Source organism: Macaca thibetana, chromosome 10, assembly GCF_024542745.1.
Source record: "Macaca thibetana thibetana isolate TM-01 chromosome 10, ASM2454274v1, whole genome shotgun sequence".
In the NCBI taxonomy this organism is placed as follows: Eukaryota; Metazoa; Chordata; class Mammalia; order Primates; family Cercopithecidae; genus Macaca; species Macaca thibetana.
In genome coordinates this window covers 7,653,538-7,666,932 of record NC_065587.1, presented here as the reverse complement: position 1 = coordinate 7,666,932, position 13,395 = coordinate 7,653,538, and the positions used below count along the sequence as shown (strand labels likewise).

General features: G+C 58.2%; 3 protein-coding genes across 8 annotated transcripts in view; 2 read left to right on the top strand and 1 right to left on the bottom strand.

Annotated features, from left to right (window-relative positions):
• TSPO (translocator protein) overlaps positions 1-3,407 on the top strand; it is a 677,237-nt gene extending 673,830 nt beyond the window's left edge. For all 6 annotated transcript variants that reach the window (XM_050806137.1, XM_050806136.1, XM_050806132.1 and 3 more), the window contains 2 exons: positions 1,523-1,661; positions 2,962-3,407. In XM_050806137.1, the coding sequence (XP_050662094.1) occupies positions 1,523-1,661; positions 2,962-3,150 (328 nt within the window). In that variant the 3' untranslated portion in view covers positions 3,151-3,407. The remainder of the gene's footprint in view (positions 1-1,522; positions 1,662-2,961) is intronic.
• The window catches only part of MPPED1 (metallophosphoesterase domain containing 1), an 822,621-nt gene that overhangs the window by 468,887 nt on the left and 340,339 nt on the right, over positions 1-13,395 (top strand). The gene's annotated exons all lie outside the window — the stretch shown is intronic.
• TTLL12 (tubulin tyrosine ligase like 12) overlaps positions 6,704-13,395 on the bottom strand; it is a 91,828-nt gene continuing 85,136 nt past the window's right edge. The window contains 6 exon segments of the mRNA XM_050805854.1: positions 6,704-8,110; positions 8,113-8,232; positions 8,832-8,970; positions 9,568-9,636; positions 12,019-12,100; positions 12,586-12,737. Coding sequence (XP_050661811.1) covers positions 8,082-8,110; positions 8,113-8,232; positions 8,832-8,970; positions 9,568-9,636; positions 12,019-12,100; positions 12,586-12,737 — 591 coding nt within the window. The 3' untranslated portion in view covers positions 6,704-8,081.

Genomic DNA, 13,395 nt, shown 5'->3' with positions numbered 1-13,395 from the left:
GTGGGCCTGTTGATTGCACAACTGAACTTTCTCCTCCTGGGCCCCTGCGGGGATGGGTCAGACGCTCACCCCACCCTGGCATCCCTGCCATGTTCACAGCTCCAGGCGGAGGCCGGCTTAGTGTGTGAAGGTTGGCCTTGGGCAGCGGCATGGATGCTTTCCAAGATTAACAACGGCAGCGACAGCCCCGAGAGCAGCTCCTCTGTTGAACTCCTGCCCAGTGCCAGGCTCATCTCATTCATACTCAACGCCCCCCATGATAAGGGGCCTCCCAAGGACACAGGGCTTGCAAGTGTGGACCCCGCACTGCCCCCTTCAGGCTGAGTCTGGCCTGAATCCCTTGGAACTAGACCAGGGGAATTCCACCCGGAAAGGACGTGCTGGGAGGGGCAGGGCGCCTCTTGGTGGCTGTAGAGGGGACTGCACCCAGGAGGCAGGGAATTGACTGCCTTCTGGAATGTTCCCTGCATACTGGTTCCGTGTCAGCCCAATGCAGGGTGGGGACGCAGGTGCCAGGCACTCCAGGGGGCAGATAGCAGAGGCCAGGCCAGGTGCCCAGCTCTGATGGGAATAAGGCCCTGGAACCTGGGTGTCACCTGGGCCTCACCCCTTCCGGCCCAGGCCCTGCCCAGCCAGGCTCCCACACTTTCCTGGCTCCAGTGTCCCCACCCTGCTTGGCCTTCCTATACCACCTGGTCCCAGCCTGTCTTTGGGGGAACTTTTTGGGGCTCCCTGTGGCTCTGGATAAGGCAAACCCCTTGTTGGTAGGTGAGAGTCAGGGCTCTGGCCCCGGCCGACCGGACTTTATCCACTGATGGCCTGCCAAGAGATCTCAGTCACTTCACCGCCTGTGCCTCAGTCTCCTCACTGTAAAGGGGGTGCTGACACTGCCTGCCTTACAGCATTATCAGGAGGCTGAAATGAGTGAATGCTTGGGAAGTGGTAGGGCCTTCTCATAGGTAGGGCTCCTGTGAGTGCCAGAGGGCATCGGCTACTGTTACTGGTGGTGTTACTGTTGCCCTGTGTTAACAGCTCCCATCACCAGGCCTCCCCCTGGACCTCACCCTGCAGTCACAGACTGACTCGGGGTCTCACATCTGCCTCACAGCCGCCTCACAGCCTTTGCATGTCCTGTTTCCTCCCCTGAAAAACTCCTATTCATCCTTTAAGGCCCAGCCCAAATGTCCTATCCTCTGTGCAGTGCTCTGGCTAGGTTAAGAGCCTCCTCTCTACCTAGTCACACCATGTGGTTCCCCTTCATAGCAGTGACAGTGATAATAATGGCAGGTGTTTATTGAGTGTCCTATATGCTGGGTATCGCATGCAGCACTGCCAGTGTGCTAACTAGAATCCCTACAGCAACCCTATGAAAAATGAAGGCCCAGAGAGGTCAGGCAACTTCCCTGAGATCACACAGCCATCAGTGTCAGGTCACGCATGAGCCATCACTGTGTCACTGGGAGGTGGGCAAGGCTCCTGGCCTTGCTCCTAATGGTGCTCTGAACTGCGGCCTCTGTTTCAGGTATGGCTCCTACCTGGTCTGGAAAGAGCTGGGAGGCTTCACGGAGGAGGCTGTGGTTCCCCTGGGCCTCTACACCGGGCAGCTGGCCCTGAACTGGGCGTGGCCCCCCATCTTCTTTGGTGCCCGACAAATGGGCTGGGTAAGTGTGGCTACGGCATGTGTCCCTGATCCCTGGGTCTGACCCTTGGAGGCCCTGGGGCATCACATAGGACACTGGGTCAATGTAGGTGGAGCCAGGGGAGGCAAAAGGCCATGTCTCTCTAGCTCTAAGCAGCCCACGCCCTGGAGCCTCCCCTCTACTGACTCTCCTTCAGTGAGGGAAGCTATTAAGGCAGAAGGGGTTGCAGGGTGGGTTTGGGGGCTACTGTATAGGAAAACCCACATGAAGCCTGGTACTGTGTGGGCAGGGTCACTGGCCCCTCTACACGACAGCTTCTTTTTTTTTTTTTTTTTGAGACAGAGTCTTACTCTCTCACCCAGGTTGGAGTGCAGTGGCGAGATCTCAGCTCACTGCAACCTCCGCCTCCCAGGTTCAAGCAATTCTCCGGCCTCAGCCTCCTGAGTAGTTGGGACTACAGGCACATGCCACCATGCCTGGCTAATTTTTTTATTTTTAATAGAGACAGGGATTTTTTTTTTTTTTTTTTTTTTTTTTTTTTTGAGACAGCGTCTTGCTCTGTCGGCCAGGTTGGAGTGCAGTGGCGCGATCTCGGCTCACTGCAAGCTCCACCTCCCGGGTTCAGGCCATTCTCTTGCCTCAGCCTCCTGAGTAGCTGGGACTACAGGCGCCCCCGACTATGCCCGGCTAATTTTTTGTATTTTTAGTAGAGACGGCATTTCTCTGTTAGCCAGGGTCGTCTCGATCTCCTGACCTCATGATCCGCCCGCCTCGGCCTCCCAAAGTGCTGGGATTACAGGCGTGAGCCACTGTGCCTGGCCTTAAGACAGGGTTTTACCATATTGGTTAGGTTGGTCTTGAACTACTGACCTCTGGCGAACCACCCGTCTTGGCCTCCCGAAGTGTTGGGATTACAGGCGTGAGCCACTGTACCTGAAAAAGAGCAGGTTTTTGTTTGGGCCTTGTAGTAATGCTGGAAGGTCAGCGCTGCCCTCCGTGGAGGCTCTGAGCTCAGAGAGGGGAAGGGACCTGCAAGACCTCTCTGAGCCACCACCGCACCCTTGAACAAACCGAGTTCACTTCAGGCATGTCATGTGCACCCCACACATGGCATGGGTCAGGCGGGAGGACTGTTCCCATTTTACAGATGAGGAAACTGAGGCTGAGATGGGGGAGGGGGTTGGCCAGGTCACTCAGGGGTGGAGTGGGGGTGAGTGAGGTTCCTGACTCCCAAATCCAGCAGCAGTTGGGCAGTGGGACACGCACTTGGGTGGACGTGGTGCCTCAGGCCTCCCTGTCCTTCCTCCCCCAATCTCTGCAGGCCCTGGTGGATCTCCTGTTGGTCAGTGGGGCGGCGGCAGCCACTACCGTGGCCTGGTACCAGGTGAGCCCGCTGGCCGCCCGCCTGCTCTACCCCTACCTGGCCTGGCTGGCCTTCGCGACCACACTCAACTACTGTGTATGGCGGGACAACCGTGGCTGGCGTGGGGGCCGGCGGCTGCCAGAGTGAGTGCCCGGCCCACCAGGGACTGCAGCTGCACAAGCAGGTGCCATCAGTGATGGTGGCTGTCATGCTTTCACAACCACTGGGCCTGCTAGTCTGTCTGCTAGTCTGTCAGGGCCTTGGCCCAGGGGGTCAGCAGAGCTTCAGAGGTGGCCCCACCTGAGCCCCCACCCAGGAGCAGTGTCCTGCGCTTTCTGCATGCTCAGAGCATGTTCTCGGAACATGGAATTTTATAAGCTGAATAAAGTTTTTGACTTCCTTTACCATGGCCTTTTTGCTTGGGTGGGACCCCCGGCCACAGGGAAGAGGGGGAGCTGGGGCTGCGCTGGAGCTCGTCTCTGCGGGATCTGCCTGGGCTGCCTTCTCCACACAGGGCTGGATCCGGCTGGGGCTGCCCCACGCTTCCTGGGACGCTCCTGAAGCCCTGCAGGAGATGAACAGAGCAACCCTGGGTGCCACCCTGGAGCCCACACTGGCGCAGACCCAGCTGGGGCCGTGGGCTTCGGCAGAGGGAGGGGGTCCTGTCCACTTCCCATGGCTTCCGGGATGCTCAGCCCGGGCCCTTGAATGGCTGGGCCCACAACCAGTGTCTAATGCCTAGTCCTGCCCAATGCGTGGCCCTCAGCTGGTTTTACCCAGGACAGAGCTGGGGGTGCTGACTGCCCCGTCCCCCAGGGGCCCAGGCTTGTGGCAGCCTTACTGCACCAGGGATAGCCCCACAAACACCCAGTTGGCTCAAGAGGGTGTCCGAGGCAGGAAAAGTTAGGTCCCGACTCCAGCAGACAGGGCCTCCTTGCTGGCCCAGAGCGGCCAGGATTGGAGGCGTCACAGCCACTCACTCCCTCACCCCGGCTTCCAACTGGGCGACCCATGACCTCTCCAGGCAGCTGTTTGGAGTAATCGAGCCAAGAACCACACGCAGCGCTCCTCCATCCTGCTATTGGTCACCACACCCACGCAGCACTCAGCAACACAGCCTGCGGCTCCCTCCCCGCGGCCAGGCCTGACCTGCTGGGCGTTTTGTTTTTGGCGGCTAAGTTCATTCAAATTGGCAAAATGTTCATAGAGAGCTTGCCATCACTCAGCAGCCCGTGGCTGCTGCCTCCTCTCCTTTCTCCCCCGACTCCTGTGTCCTCTCCTGACCCGAACCTCAAACGTAACCTGACGTTCACAAAAGCTTGGACACAGTGGCTCACACCGGTAATCCCAGCACTTTGGGAGGCTGAGGAGGGAGGATTGCTTGAGGCCAGGTGTTTGAGACCAGCCTGGGCAACATAGGGAGACTGTCTATACCATTCACTCTGGCGCACGCACACCACACCCACACCCACACCCACATCCACACACACACGAAAGAATGAACAGCTCGGGGAAAAGAGGAGCAAAGACAGTTGACTGCATTCTTCTGACAGAAGGGATGGCTTCCGCCCAGAGGCTGAGCCGCTCCATCCTGACCCTCAGCCTCCCGCTCCCTCGACTCTGGCACAGTTTGATGCCCAACAGATCACACTCTGCAGGACCCAACAGCTTCGTGGCCACAGGCACTCAGCTGAGCTCTCAGCCCACATGGCTTTCCTGACGCTCACCGGTGCAGAGGAGCCAGCTGGGGAGCCTCTGTGTATCCTTTTTATTATTTCTGAAGTTCTCCAAGACGCTCAGAGTTGAATTCCTCCAGAACTCTGTGCAGACATTAGTCCAAGCAGCGGATGGCAGAGAGGTCCTTGCTAGCAAGAAACTTATAGGCCAGGCTGTCTCCCGCTCCAGCATGCCAGTGAGCAGGCACCATCCCCGCAGGGCACAGGGGTATCCTTTGAAGTGTCAAGGGACACCTGAGTGCATACCAGACACTTAGGGATTGGAGAAAGTGCAACCCAGACTTCTGCCATCTCCGCCCAACTCGTGGGGTTGTTCATCTGTAGCAAATATCCCACATGGCTCCTGCTGGCCACAAAACACGCATTGCCATAAAAACGCCCTGGAAAAACGGGCGAGAGAATACATTTAGCATTTCATCTGCTGGTTTCTTTTTAACAGCCTGGCGACGTTTCCCCTGCTCGTAACAGACAACATTACCCCCTTTTCTAAGCTGCTGTCATCCACTAGGGACTTAAGGCTTTGATGCTGAGTGGGTTTATTATTTTTTGAGACAGAGTCATGCTGTCGCCCAGGCTGGAGTGCAGTGGCGCGATCTTGGCTCATTGCAACCTCTGCCTCCCAGGTTCAAGCGATTCTCCTGCCTCAGCTTCCAGAGTAGCCGGGATTACAGGTGCGTACCACCATGCCTGGCTAATTTTTGTATTTTTAGTAGGATGGGATTTCAATATATTGGGCAGCCTGGTCTCAAACTCCTGACCTCAAGTGATCCGCTCACCTCAGCCTCCCACAGTGCTGGGATTACAGGCATGAACCACTGTGCCTGGTCAATTCTGGCTTTGGATGGCTTCTTAACACAGATTGACGAGGCTGCAAATGAGTACCAGGAAGAAGTATTTAGTGGGATAAACATCTCCTGGCAACTGCCTTAGCACCTGGAGCCAGCTGGTCTTCCAGCTCATGGAGTCCCTGGGTCTCTATGTCCACCCTTCCTTGGGGGTGTCCATTTGCAGTGAGCAGAGGTGCAAGGACATGTGGGGACAGAGAACAGCTATCTACAAGCACGGAAAGCCTGGACCATGTCGTCTTGATTCTGGGGGCTGTCCCAGCTGCTCCCTGGGCACCAGGTTTTAAGTGAGCTGGGAACCAGTGAGAGCACTGGCTGCTGAGCATCTGGACAGAGTCCATGTGGGCATCAGTCCTGAGGCCTCCCCTCAAAGAGAGGCTCAGGAGAGAAGCAGCACAGTCCAGGCAGCCTGCCTCGGGGCCGCTCTGTGTCTTTTTTTTTTTTTTTTTTGAGACGGAGTCTCACTCTGTTGTCAGGCTGGAGTGCAGTGGCTCACTGCAACCTCCACCTCCCGGGTTCAAGCGTTTCTCTGCCTCAGCCTCCCGAGTAGCTGGGACTACAGGCATGCACCACCATGCCCAGCAATTTTTTTTTTTTTTTTGTATTTTTAGTAGAGAAGGGGTTTTACCATGTTGTCCAGGATGGTCTCCATCTCTTGACTTTGTGATCCGCTTGCCTCAGCCTCCCGAAGTGCTGGGATTACAGGCATGAGCCACCATGCCTGGCCTGCCTTCTGAATCTTAACCTCCTTGGTCACCATGTGGCGCTGCTGCCACCCACTGACGGTGTCCATGCACCTGCCCAGCAGTGGCCTGAGGGGCTCTGCAGATGCCCCAGTGGGCAGGGTTTCTCACTGTCCCCACCCCAGGACAAGGAGGCAAGCGTGGGGAGGCCGCTATCTCTAGGGCCACTAGGACTGAGGCTCCTGGTTAACTTGGAAACAGATCCAGCAGAGAAATCAGACTTTGGGGTGGAGGCCTGCGATCTAAAGGCCATCTTATTTCTTCTCCCACTTTTTCTGGGTGACTTCTTGGTATTTGGGGTTTTTCAGTGACAGCCGGGGTGATAGGCCAGGCTGAGCCTGTGGCTCCGGGGTCCAAAGAGAAAAGAGGGCAGAAGTAAGAGAAGATGGCCTTTATTGCAGCACAAACCAATAAAGGGGGACTGCATGTCAACAGCTCTCCAGGAGCTGCCAAAGGCGATGGGCCTGCCCTGCCCCTGCAACAGGTTCTCCAGGGGCTAGAGCATGGCTCCCCTCAGAAAGGGCAAGGTGTGCTTGTAAACAGGGGCCCAGACAACACGGAGAGAGGAGGCAGCATCACCACGTGCAACTTTGCTACAAGAAAGATAGTTCTTAATTTCAAAGAGGAGACACCGCCACACCTAGCCCTGCCCTCCCACGCACTGGAAGGCTCTGGAAGTAGCTCCCGCCTGTCTGGGAAGTTAGGCCACCCACTGCCCGTGAGCTGGGCCCAGGCATACTGCAGCCACACAATAACGCTGGCAGCTGACTCCTAATTTCAGAAACACAATTAGAAAAGAACTGGAATTTTACATTTTTCTCCCATACATTAAAAAATAAGAAAAAGTCAACATTTTGACTGTAGACCCTGGTAGGTGGCATCTGACTTTAACCTGAAGTTCTCCTTGGAATGCTTTTCTGTCGGTGCTCCGCCGTCCACAATCAGTCCCAGCCCCAGGCGCCCCTTGCTGAAGGATCCTGGCCCATTTCAGAGGAGGGCGGGACTCCGTGGAGTGCCCAGCGAGCAGGGCAACCACTGGGAAGACAGGTATCGACTTCCCTGTCGGGGTCTGTGACCCTCAGCAAACGGAAAAGTTAACAGTGGCCTCCTGCCAGGACCTCAGCAGGAGGTTTGCTGGTGAAGGTCCTGGGTGAGCTGGAATGGGTGATAAGGCAGGCTTGCCTGGTGGTAGCCTCAGGCTGCTCCTGGGCCCCCGTCGCAAAGAGCCCTGTGGGTGCAGTGTGGGGCCCCACACCCATTCCGAGGTCATTCTGATGCATAAGAGCAGAGACCCCGGAAGAGAAACCGGCCTGCACTGTGTGACACAGGGCTCCCAGACGCTTCCCAGTGGAACCCTGCTCCCGAGGACACCTTGTCTCACTCCACGGAACCCTTCCCCCAGCACCTCCTGGAAACACAGCAGCCAGGAACAAATTCTCCATGCCAGGAACGAAGCCCTCGGCTGAACTGGAGACTCATCAGTGCACGGATGGTGGTGAGGGGTGAGGGCAGGGCCTGGGGCGGTGCTCAGCCCGGGGGACACCATCACTGTCCTGCTCTGACCCACAGGTGGGAGGAGGACGCTGTGCTCCCGGAGTGTGAGGCCGGGAGGATGGCTTGGGAGGACAGAGGCCTGGGGCTGAGGCTATGCCCAGAGCTGGTGTGGGGAGGGGCATGGGGGCCTTTGCAGAAGCAGCTCAGAGAACTGAGGTTGGAATCCTGCCCCAAGCACAGGTTTTGGGGACAGCGAGTGCCTAGACAAGGCAGGTAACGTGGCAGCCACGGGCTGGTCCAGAAACAAGGTGCTGAAGACGTCGTTGAAGAAGGTGGGGTGGTACCTGCAGGCTCGCTCACAGTCGGGGTTGAAGTTCACCTCCAGGATCTGCGGCTGCATCACCCGCTTTCCTGACGGCAAAGAGCGCAGCAGAGTGTGAAGGCTCGGTGGCTTCACTCTGCAGGGCCAATGGCCTGGGGACCCAGCAAAGGCTGGGGAGGCCGTGAACCTGGGCCCTGATTCCCAGGGGATGAGCAGGGCAAGCCTGGACCTAGAACTTGGGTCTCTTGACTTTGTTGGGGAGGCCTGGCCTGACATCTGCTTCTCCAGGAGAGGCCAGGGCTGCCTCTAGCCCTAGGGATGACAGCCTGGCCCTTTAGGCTTGAATGTTCAGTTTAGTCAAAAAAAAGCAGACATGCAGCAGCAGTGGAGAGTGTGTGGGGAGTGTGTGGGTCTGGCACAGGGGAGGCCGGCCAGGGTGGTGTGGGTTGGGGTCAGGGTGCCTTTCACACGGGTCTCCTGTCCTGTGAGCTCTTCCCCGACACAGAGGCCCAACCCGCAGCTCGTCCCCTACAGTCTCTGCACCGCAGGCACTTCCCCCAACCCAGATTCCTGGCTGATTCAAGCCAGAGGACAGCCTGGCGCAGCCCCCTGCCTTCTCCAGGCATGTGGCTGGCTGGCAGAGGGGGCGCCTGCTGGTTTGGATCAGGAGATGGGGCGCCCCTCTTACCATCTGGGCCGTTGTCCCACTTCAGCATGAGGTCGACAGCATACATGGCCCGGGATGAGGGGTAGTCGCAGAGGCCCAGGGGCGGCGGCTTGGCACAGGCCACCTGGAACAGCTCCGTGAAGGCCCGGAAGATCTCAGCCTGGGGACCCAGGAGGCTGAGTCATGAGGCCTGCTCAGACAGCCTCTCAATGGGGGTCTGCTGCCCCTGTCGAAGCCCCGGGCCCCACATGGTCCAAGTCACCCCTTCCCACATCTTCATGTCTCTAGACCTCATCATGGCCGCCTCCACCCAGCATCTGCCCTCTTACTCCTGGCGCCCACCTTCTGTAAATCTGCCCATCTCCTGCCTCAGACCCCCTGTGGCTCCCCACTGCCCCAAGGAGCTCAACACAGCACCCAGAATGCTGCTGCCGGACATGGGGGCCCAGCCTACGTCTCCAGATGACTGGGATTCCGGGCTCAGGCAGTGCTGCCGTCCTCTGGCTGTCCCAGGGGTGCCCCACCAGCCCCACCAGCCCCTCCAGCCCCCTCCCTCTCAGGAGCACCCACAAACACCCAGGGTGGAAAGGGAGGGGAGCCCACGCTGTCTCGCCAGCCTCTGGGGAGAAGGACCAACTGCAGAGGACAAAGGTCCCTCCCAGCCCACACCAGCCTAGAGGGAGGGGAGCAGCTCCTGCAGGCCCCCAGCCCGGGACCCGCCCCACTGGCCTGCGATGGTGTACAGGACAGGACTTACCTGGACGTCCGTCCAGGGAAATTCTGGGTATTGCTTCTCAAACTCGGGGATGAACTCTTCACAGTGCACCTGCAACAGACACAGGGCCCATCACGCTCCGCACAGAGGCCACATCACGCTCCGCAGAGTCCAAATCACGCAGGGCCCATCATCGCGCCCCGCACAGGGCCCATCATCGCGCCCCGCACAGGGCCCATCATCGCGCTCCGCACAGGGCCCATCACGCTCCGCAGAGGCCCTGCCGGGCCAGGGAGCAGGCAGCCTGCCACTGCCTGGACCAGAAGCTTCTGACATTGGGTGGGGGTTCCAGGAGCAGGCAGCCAGCCCCAGCCCCTCAGGGTCCAAACAGAAGGTAGGAGATGGAGTCTGGGCCCCGGGTCTCACTGCGTGACTCTGGACGAACGGATTAACTTCTCTGAGCCTGTTTCCCCCTCTGTGAAGTGGAAAAATGTGCCCTGCCCAGTAAACTGACTTTGCCAGGCGGCTGTGAGGCTCACACGACACACTGAACATCGAGAGCTCCAGAAACTGCAGGGCCTGAGCCAGCACCCAGCCTCACACTCAGCTCAGTACAGTGCGAAGGAGGCGGAGCTCAGAACCCCCCGCGGGGCCCGCCTGTGCCCCGGCTCAGCACCAGCTCGGAGTGCTTGAGGGACGCAAGATCTTTTTGGCCTCAAGACTTTACCCAAAACACACCCGATGAAGGTGGCAGTCGGCTCAGGTTTCTCCCAGTAAAGGACAAGCCAGGAAAGGTCCCTACGCAAGCCCGCCATCCACGCCATGCTGGACGCACGTCCCCAGGCACAGGGCTCCAGGAGAGGGCTTTTGGGATGATCCCCACAGTACAGAAGGGAGGGGCTCGGAACCTGAGGGCGACTTCCAGCAACGTCCTGGGGCCCTGCTGGGGGCTCTGGGTCCTAGGGAGTAGGCTTCAACACAGGCAAGGATAAGAGGGACAGAAGCAACAGGACCGCTGGGCCCTGTGAGGAGTGTGTGCTGGTACAGTCACCAGGGCATGGCAGGGCCCTTTCTCCAAGTCCTCCTAGAGGACTCCTCAGACTTGGGCACGGACAGGTGCCTCCGCGCGTGTGCATGTGCCATGGTTTATTGTTAGCGAAGACCTCGGATAACCACCTGCAGCCACACTTAGCAACAACCCTGAGCCTCAAAACACGCCGCTCAGCCAACAAAGCAAGCTGCAGAAGGATCTGTTCCATAAGATGATATTTACATAAAAACCTAAGGAGGAGGCCGGGCGTGGTGGCTCATGCCTGTAATCCCAGCACTTTGTGGGGCCGAGGCAGGTAGATCGCTTGAGTCCAGGAGTTTGAGACAAGCCTGGGCAACATGGTGAAACCCTGTCTCTACTAAAAATACAAAAAAATTAGCCGGGCGTGGAGGCACGTGCCCGTAGTCCCAGCTACTTTAGGGGGCTGAGGCAGAAGGATGGCTTGAGCCCAGGAGACTTGGATTGCAGTGAGCCGAGATCACGCCTCTGCACTCCAGCCTGGGTGACAGAGTGAGACATTGTCTCTCAACAAAACAAAACAAAACAAAACAAAAAACTTAAGTAAGCAAAACAGCAGCTTGAATGGTCAGGGACATACTCATGCTGAAAAGAACAAGACACGCCTGGGAATGACAGCCACACAATTCAGGAGCTGGGGAGCGTTGGGGCTGGCTGCATGGGGAGTCCAGGGCGCCTGCAAGGCTGGTGATAGGCAGGGTGGGGTAGGCATTTTGTGCATCTGAAACACTCATTAACCAGCCAGGTCACAGAGGCCTTCCAGGACTTCCTTTCTTCCTTCCTGTACCCAGAGCTGGCCTCTCGCCTCTGTGGAGGCTGTGCCTACCTGTCCCCGTGCACTGGCTGGCCACCTCTGTTTCTCGCCCCCATCTTGGAAGGGCCTTTGTCCAGATGTCCCTGAGCTCCAGGTGCTCAGATGGTGGAGCTGCCATGCACTGAGTGCCCACTGCCCAGGGCACTGCTCAGCACTGTGCACCAGGGAGGACAGGAGGTCCTAGACCCGGGCAGGGTCACGGGCCAGCAGGCAGCTGGACCAGGTGGGGCCTCTAAGCATATGCATCTCTGTGCCTCCCGGCCCTGCCTGCCCTGGCACTCACAGGGTGGTGTGCTTTTCCGGTTGAAGTGGCGGTGAGGATTAAGCCCTGGCTGGGAACACACTGTCTCAACCTGCTGCTGGCCACATCCCCCTGTGTCCGCATCGTCTCAAACACAGCGAGTACCCGGAGGCCTACCTGAGACAACACAGAGCCCAGCCCGGCTCATCGTGGCAGGGCTAACAATCACCTTCCATAGCAGGAACTCAGGAGGCGGCTCCTGGGATCGGCCCGTGTGCCAGTCCTCCCAGGAGGCAGTGTGGGCGGGGTGGGGTCTGGGTGTGCCCTGGCCTCCGTGTGAACCTGCTCTGCACCTCCCTCAGGCCCTACCTGCTTCAGCACCACGTCCGGGTCGTAGTTCATGACTGTGAAGTGCTTCTCGTAGTCATCTAGGTCGTTGAGTGCGAAGGCCCTGGAAGACAAGCGCGTGTGGGTTCTTGAGCCAGCGTTGTCCCTGCGAGGGAGGTGCCACCCACTCAACCTTCCCAGCTAGGGGCTCAGGGCTTGGGGCAGGACCACCTGCTGCCCCGGCAGGAGCCTGTTCCCTTGTTTGTGTGGGTGGGGGAGCCCCACGGCCTCACTGAGCTGGGGTGGAGGTGAGTGAGATACTAGCTGTGAAGTCTCTGCAGGTCCATAAAAACGGCACCTGGTTCTTTTACAAAGAATGTTCACATCCATTACTGTGGGCAACGCCAGAACTCTGATGTGATGTGGGCAGGGCAAGTCACCGCCAACTACCACGAAGGGAGACAAGCTCCAAGGGCCGCTCGCGGGGTGAGTGATGGAGGGCACCTTCCAACTACACTTTCTGATTCCGAAAAGGGCCCATCGCCCACCCACTACCTCCACCCGGTCCCCCAGCTCCCTGACCCTGGACCCAGCCGGCCCTCCACTTACCGGTTGGAGAACCGCAGCCAGAACACGTCATACACGAACAACCGCAGGGGCTTCACTGACCGCAGCAGCACGACGTAGCGGATGTCAAACTTCACCTTTCCCACGTCTTCTCGAAGGAACAATACAGGACTTTCAATGTACTTGGACACAACCTGGAGGACACAGGCGCAAGCTCACTGGTGGCCCTCGTCTCCCCTCTGCTGGGCCAGGACAGAGCACTCTGGGGCTCCTGAGCACACAAAACCACGCGGGGGCAAAGACAGGGCTGCACTTTACTCCTCCTTCTGCCTTTTCAAACCTGCCGAGGTTGCTGCAAAGTCTTTTTTTATTTTGAGACGGTCTCACTCTGTCGCCCAGGCTGGAGTGCAGTGGCATGATCTGGGCTCACTGCAAGCCCCGCCTCCCGGGTTCAGGCCATTCTCCCGCCTCAGCCTCCTGAGTAGCTGGGACTACAGGTGCCTGCCACCATGCCCAGTTAAGTTTTTGTATTTTTAGTAGAGATGGGGTTTCACCGTGTGGGCCAGGATGGTCTCGATCTCCTGACCTTGTGATCTGCCCGCCTCGGCCTCCCCAAGTGCTGGGATTACAGGTGTGAGCCACTGTGCCTGTGCCCGGTCCTTTTTTTTTTTTTTTTTGAGATGTAATTTCATTCTGTCACCGAGGCTGGAGTGCAATGGCATAATCTCAGCTCACTGCAACCTCCGCCTCCCAGGTTCAAGTGATTCTCCTGCCTCAGCCTCCCAAGTAGCTGGGATTACAGGTGCCCACCACCACCCCCAGCTAATTTCTGTATTTTTAGCAGAAAGGGGT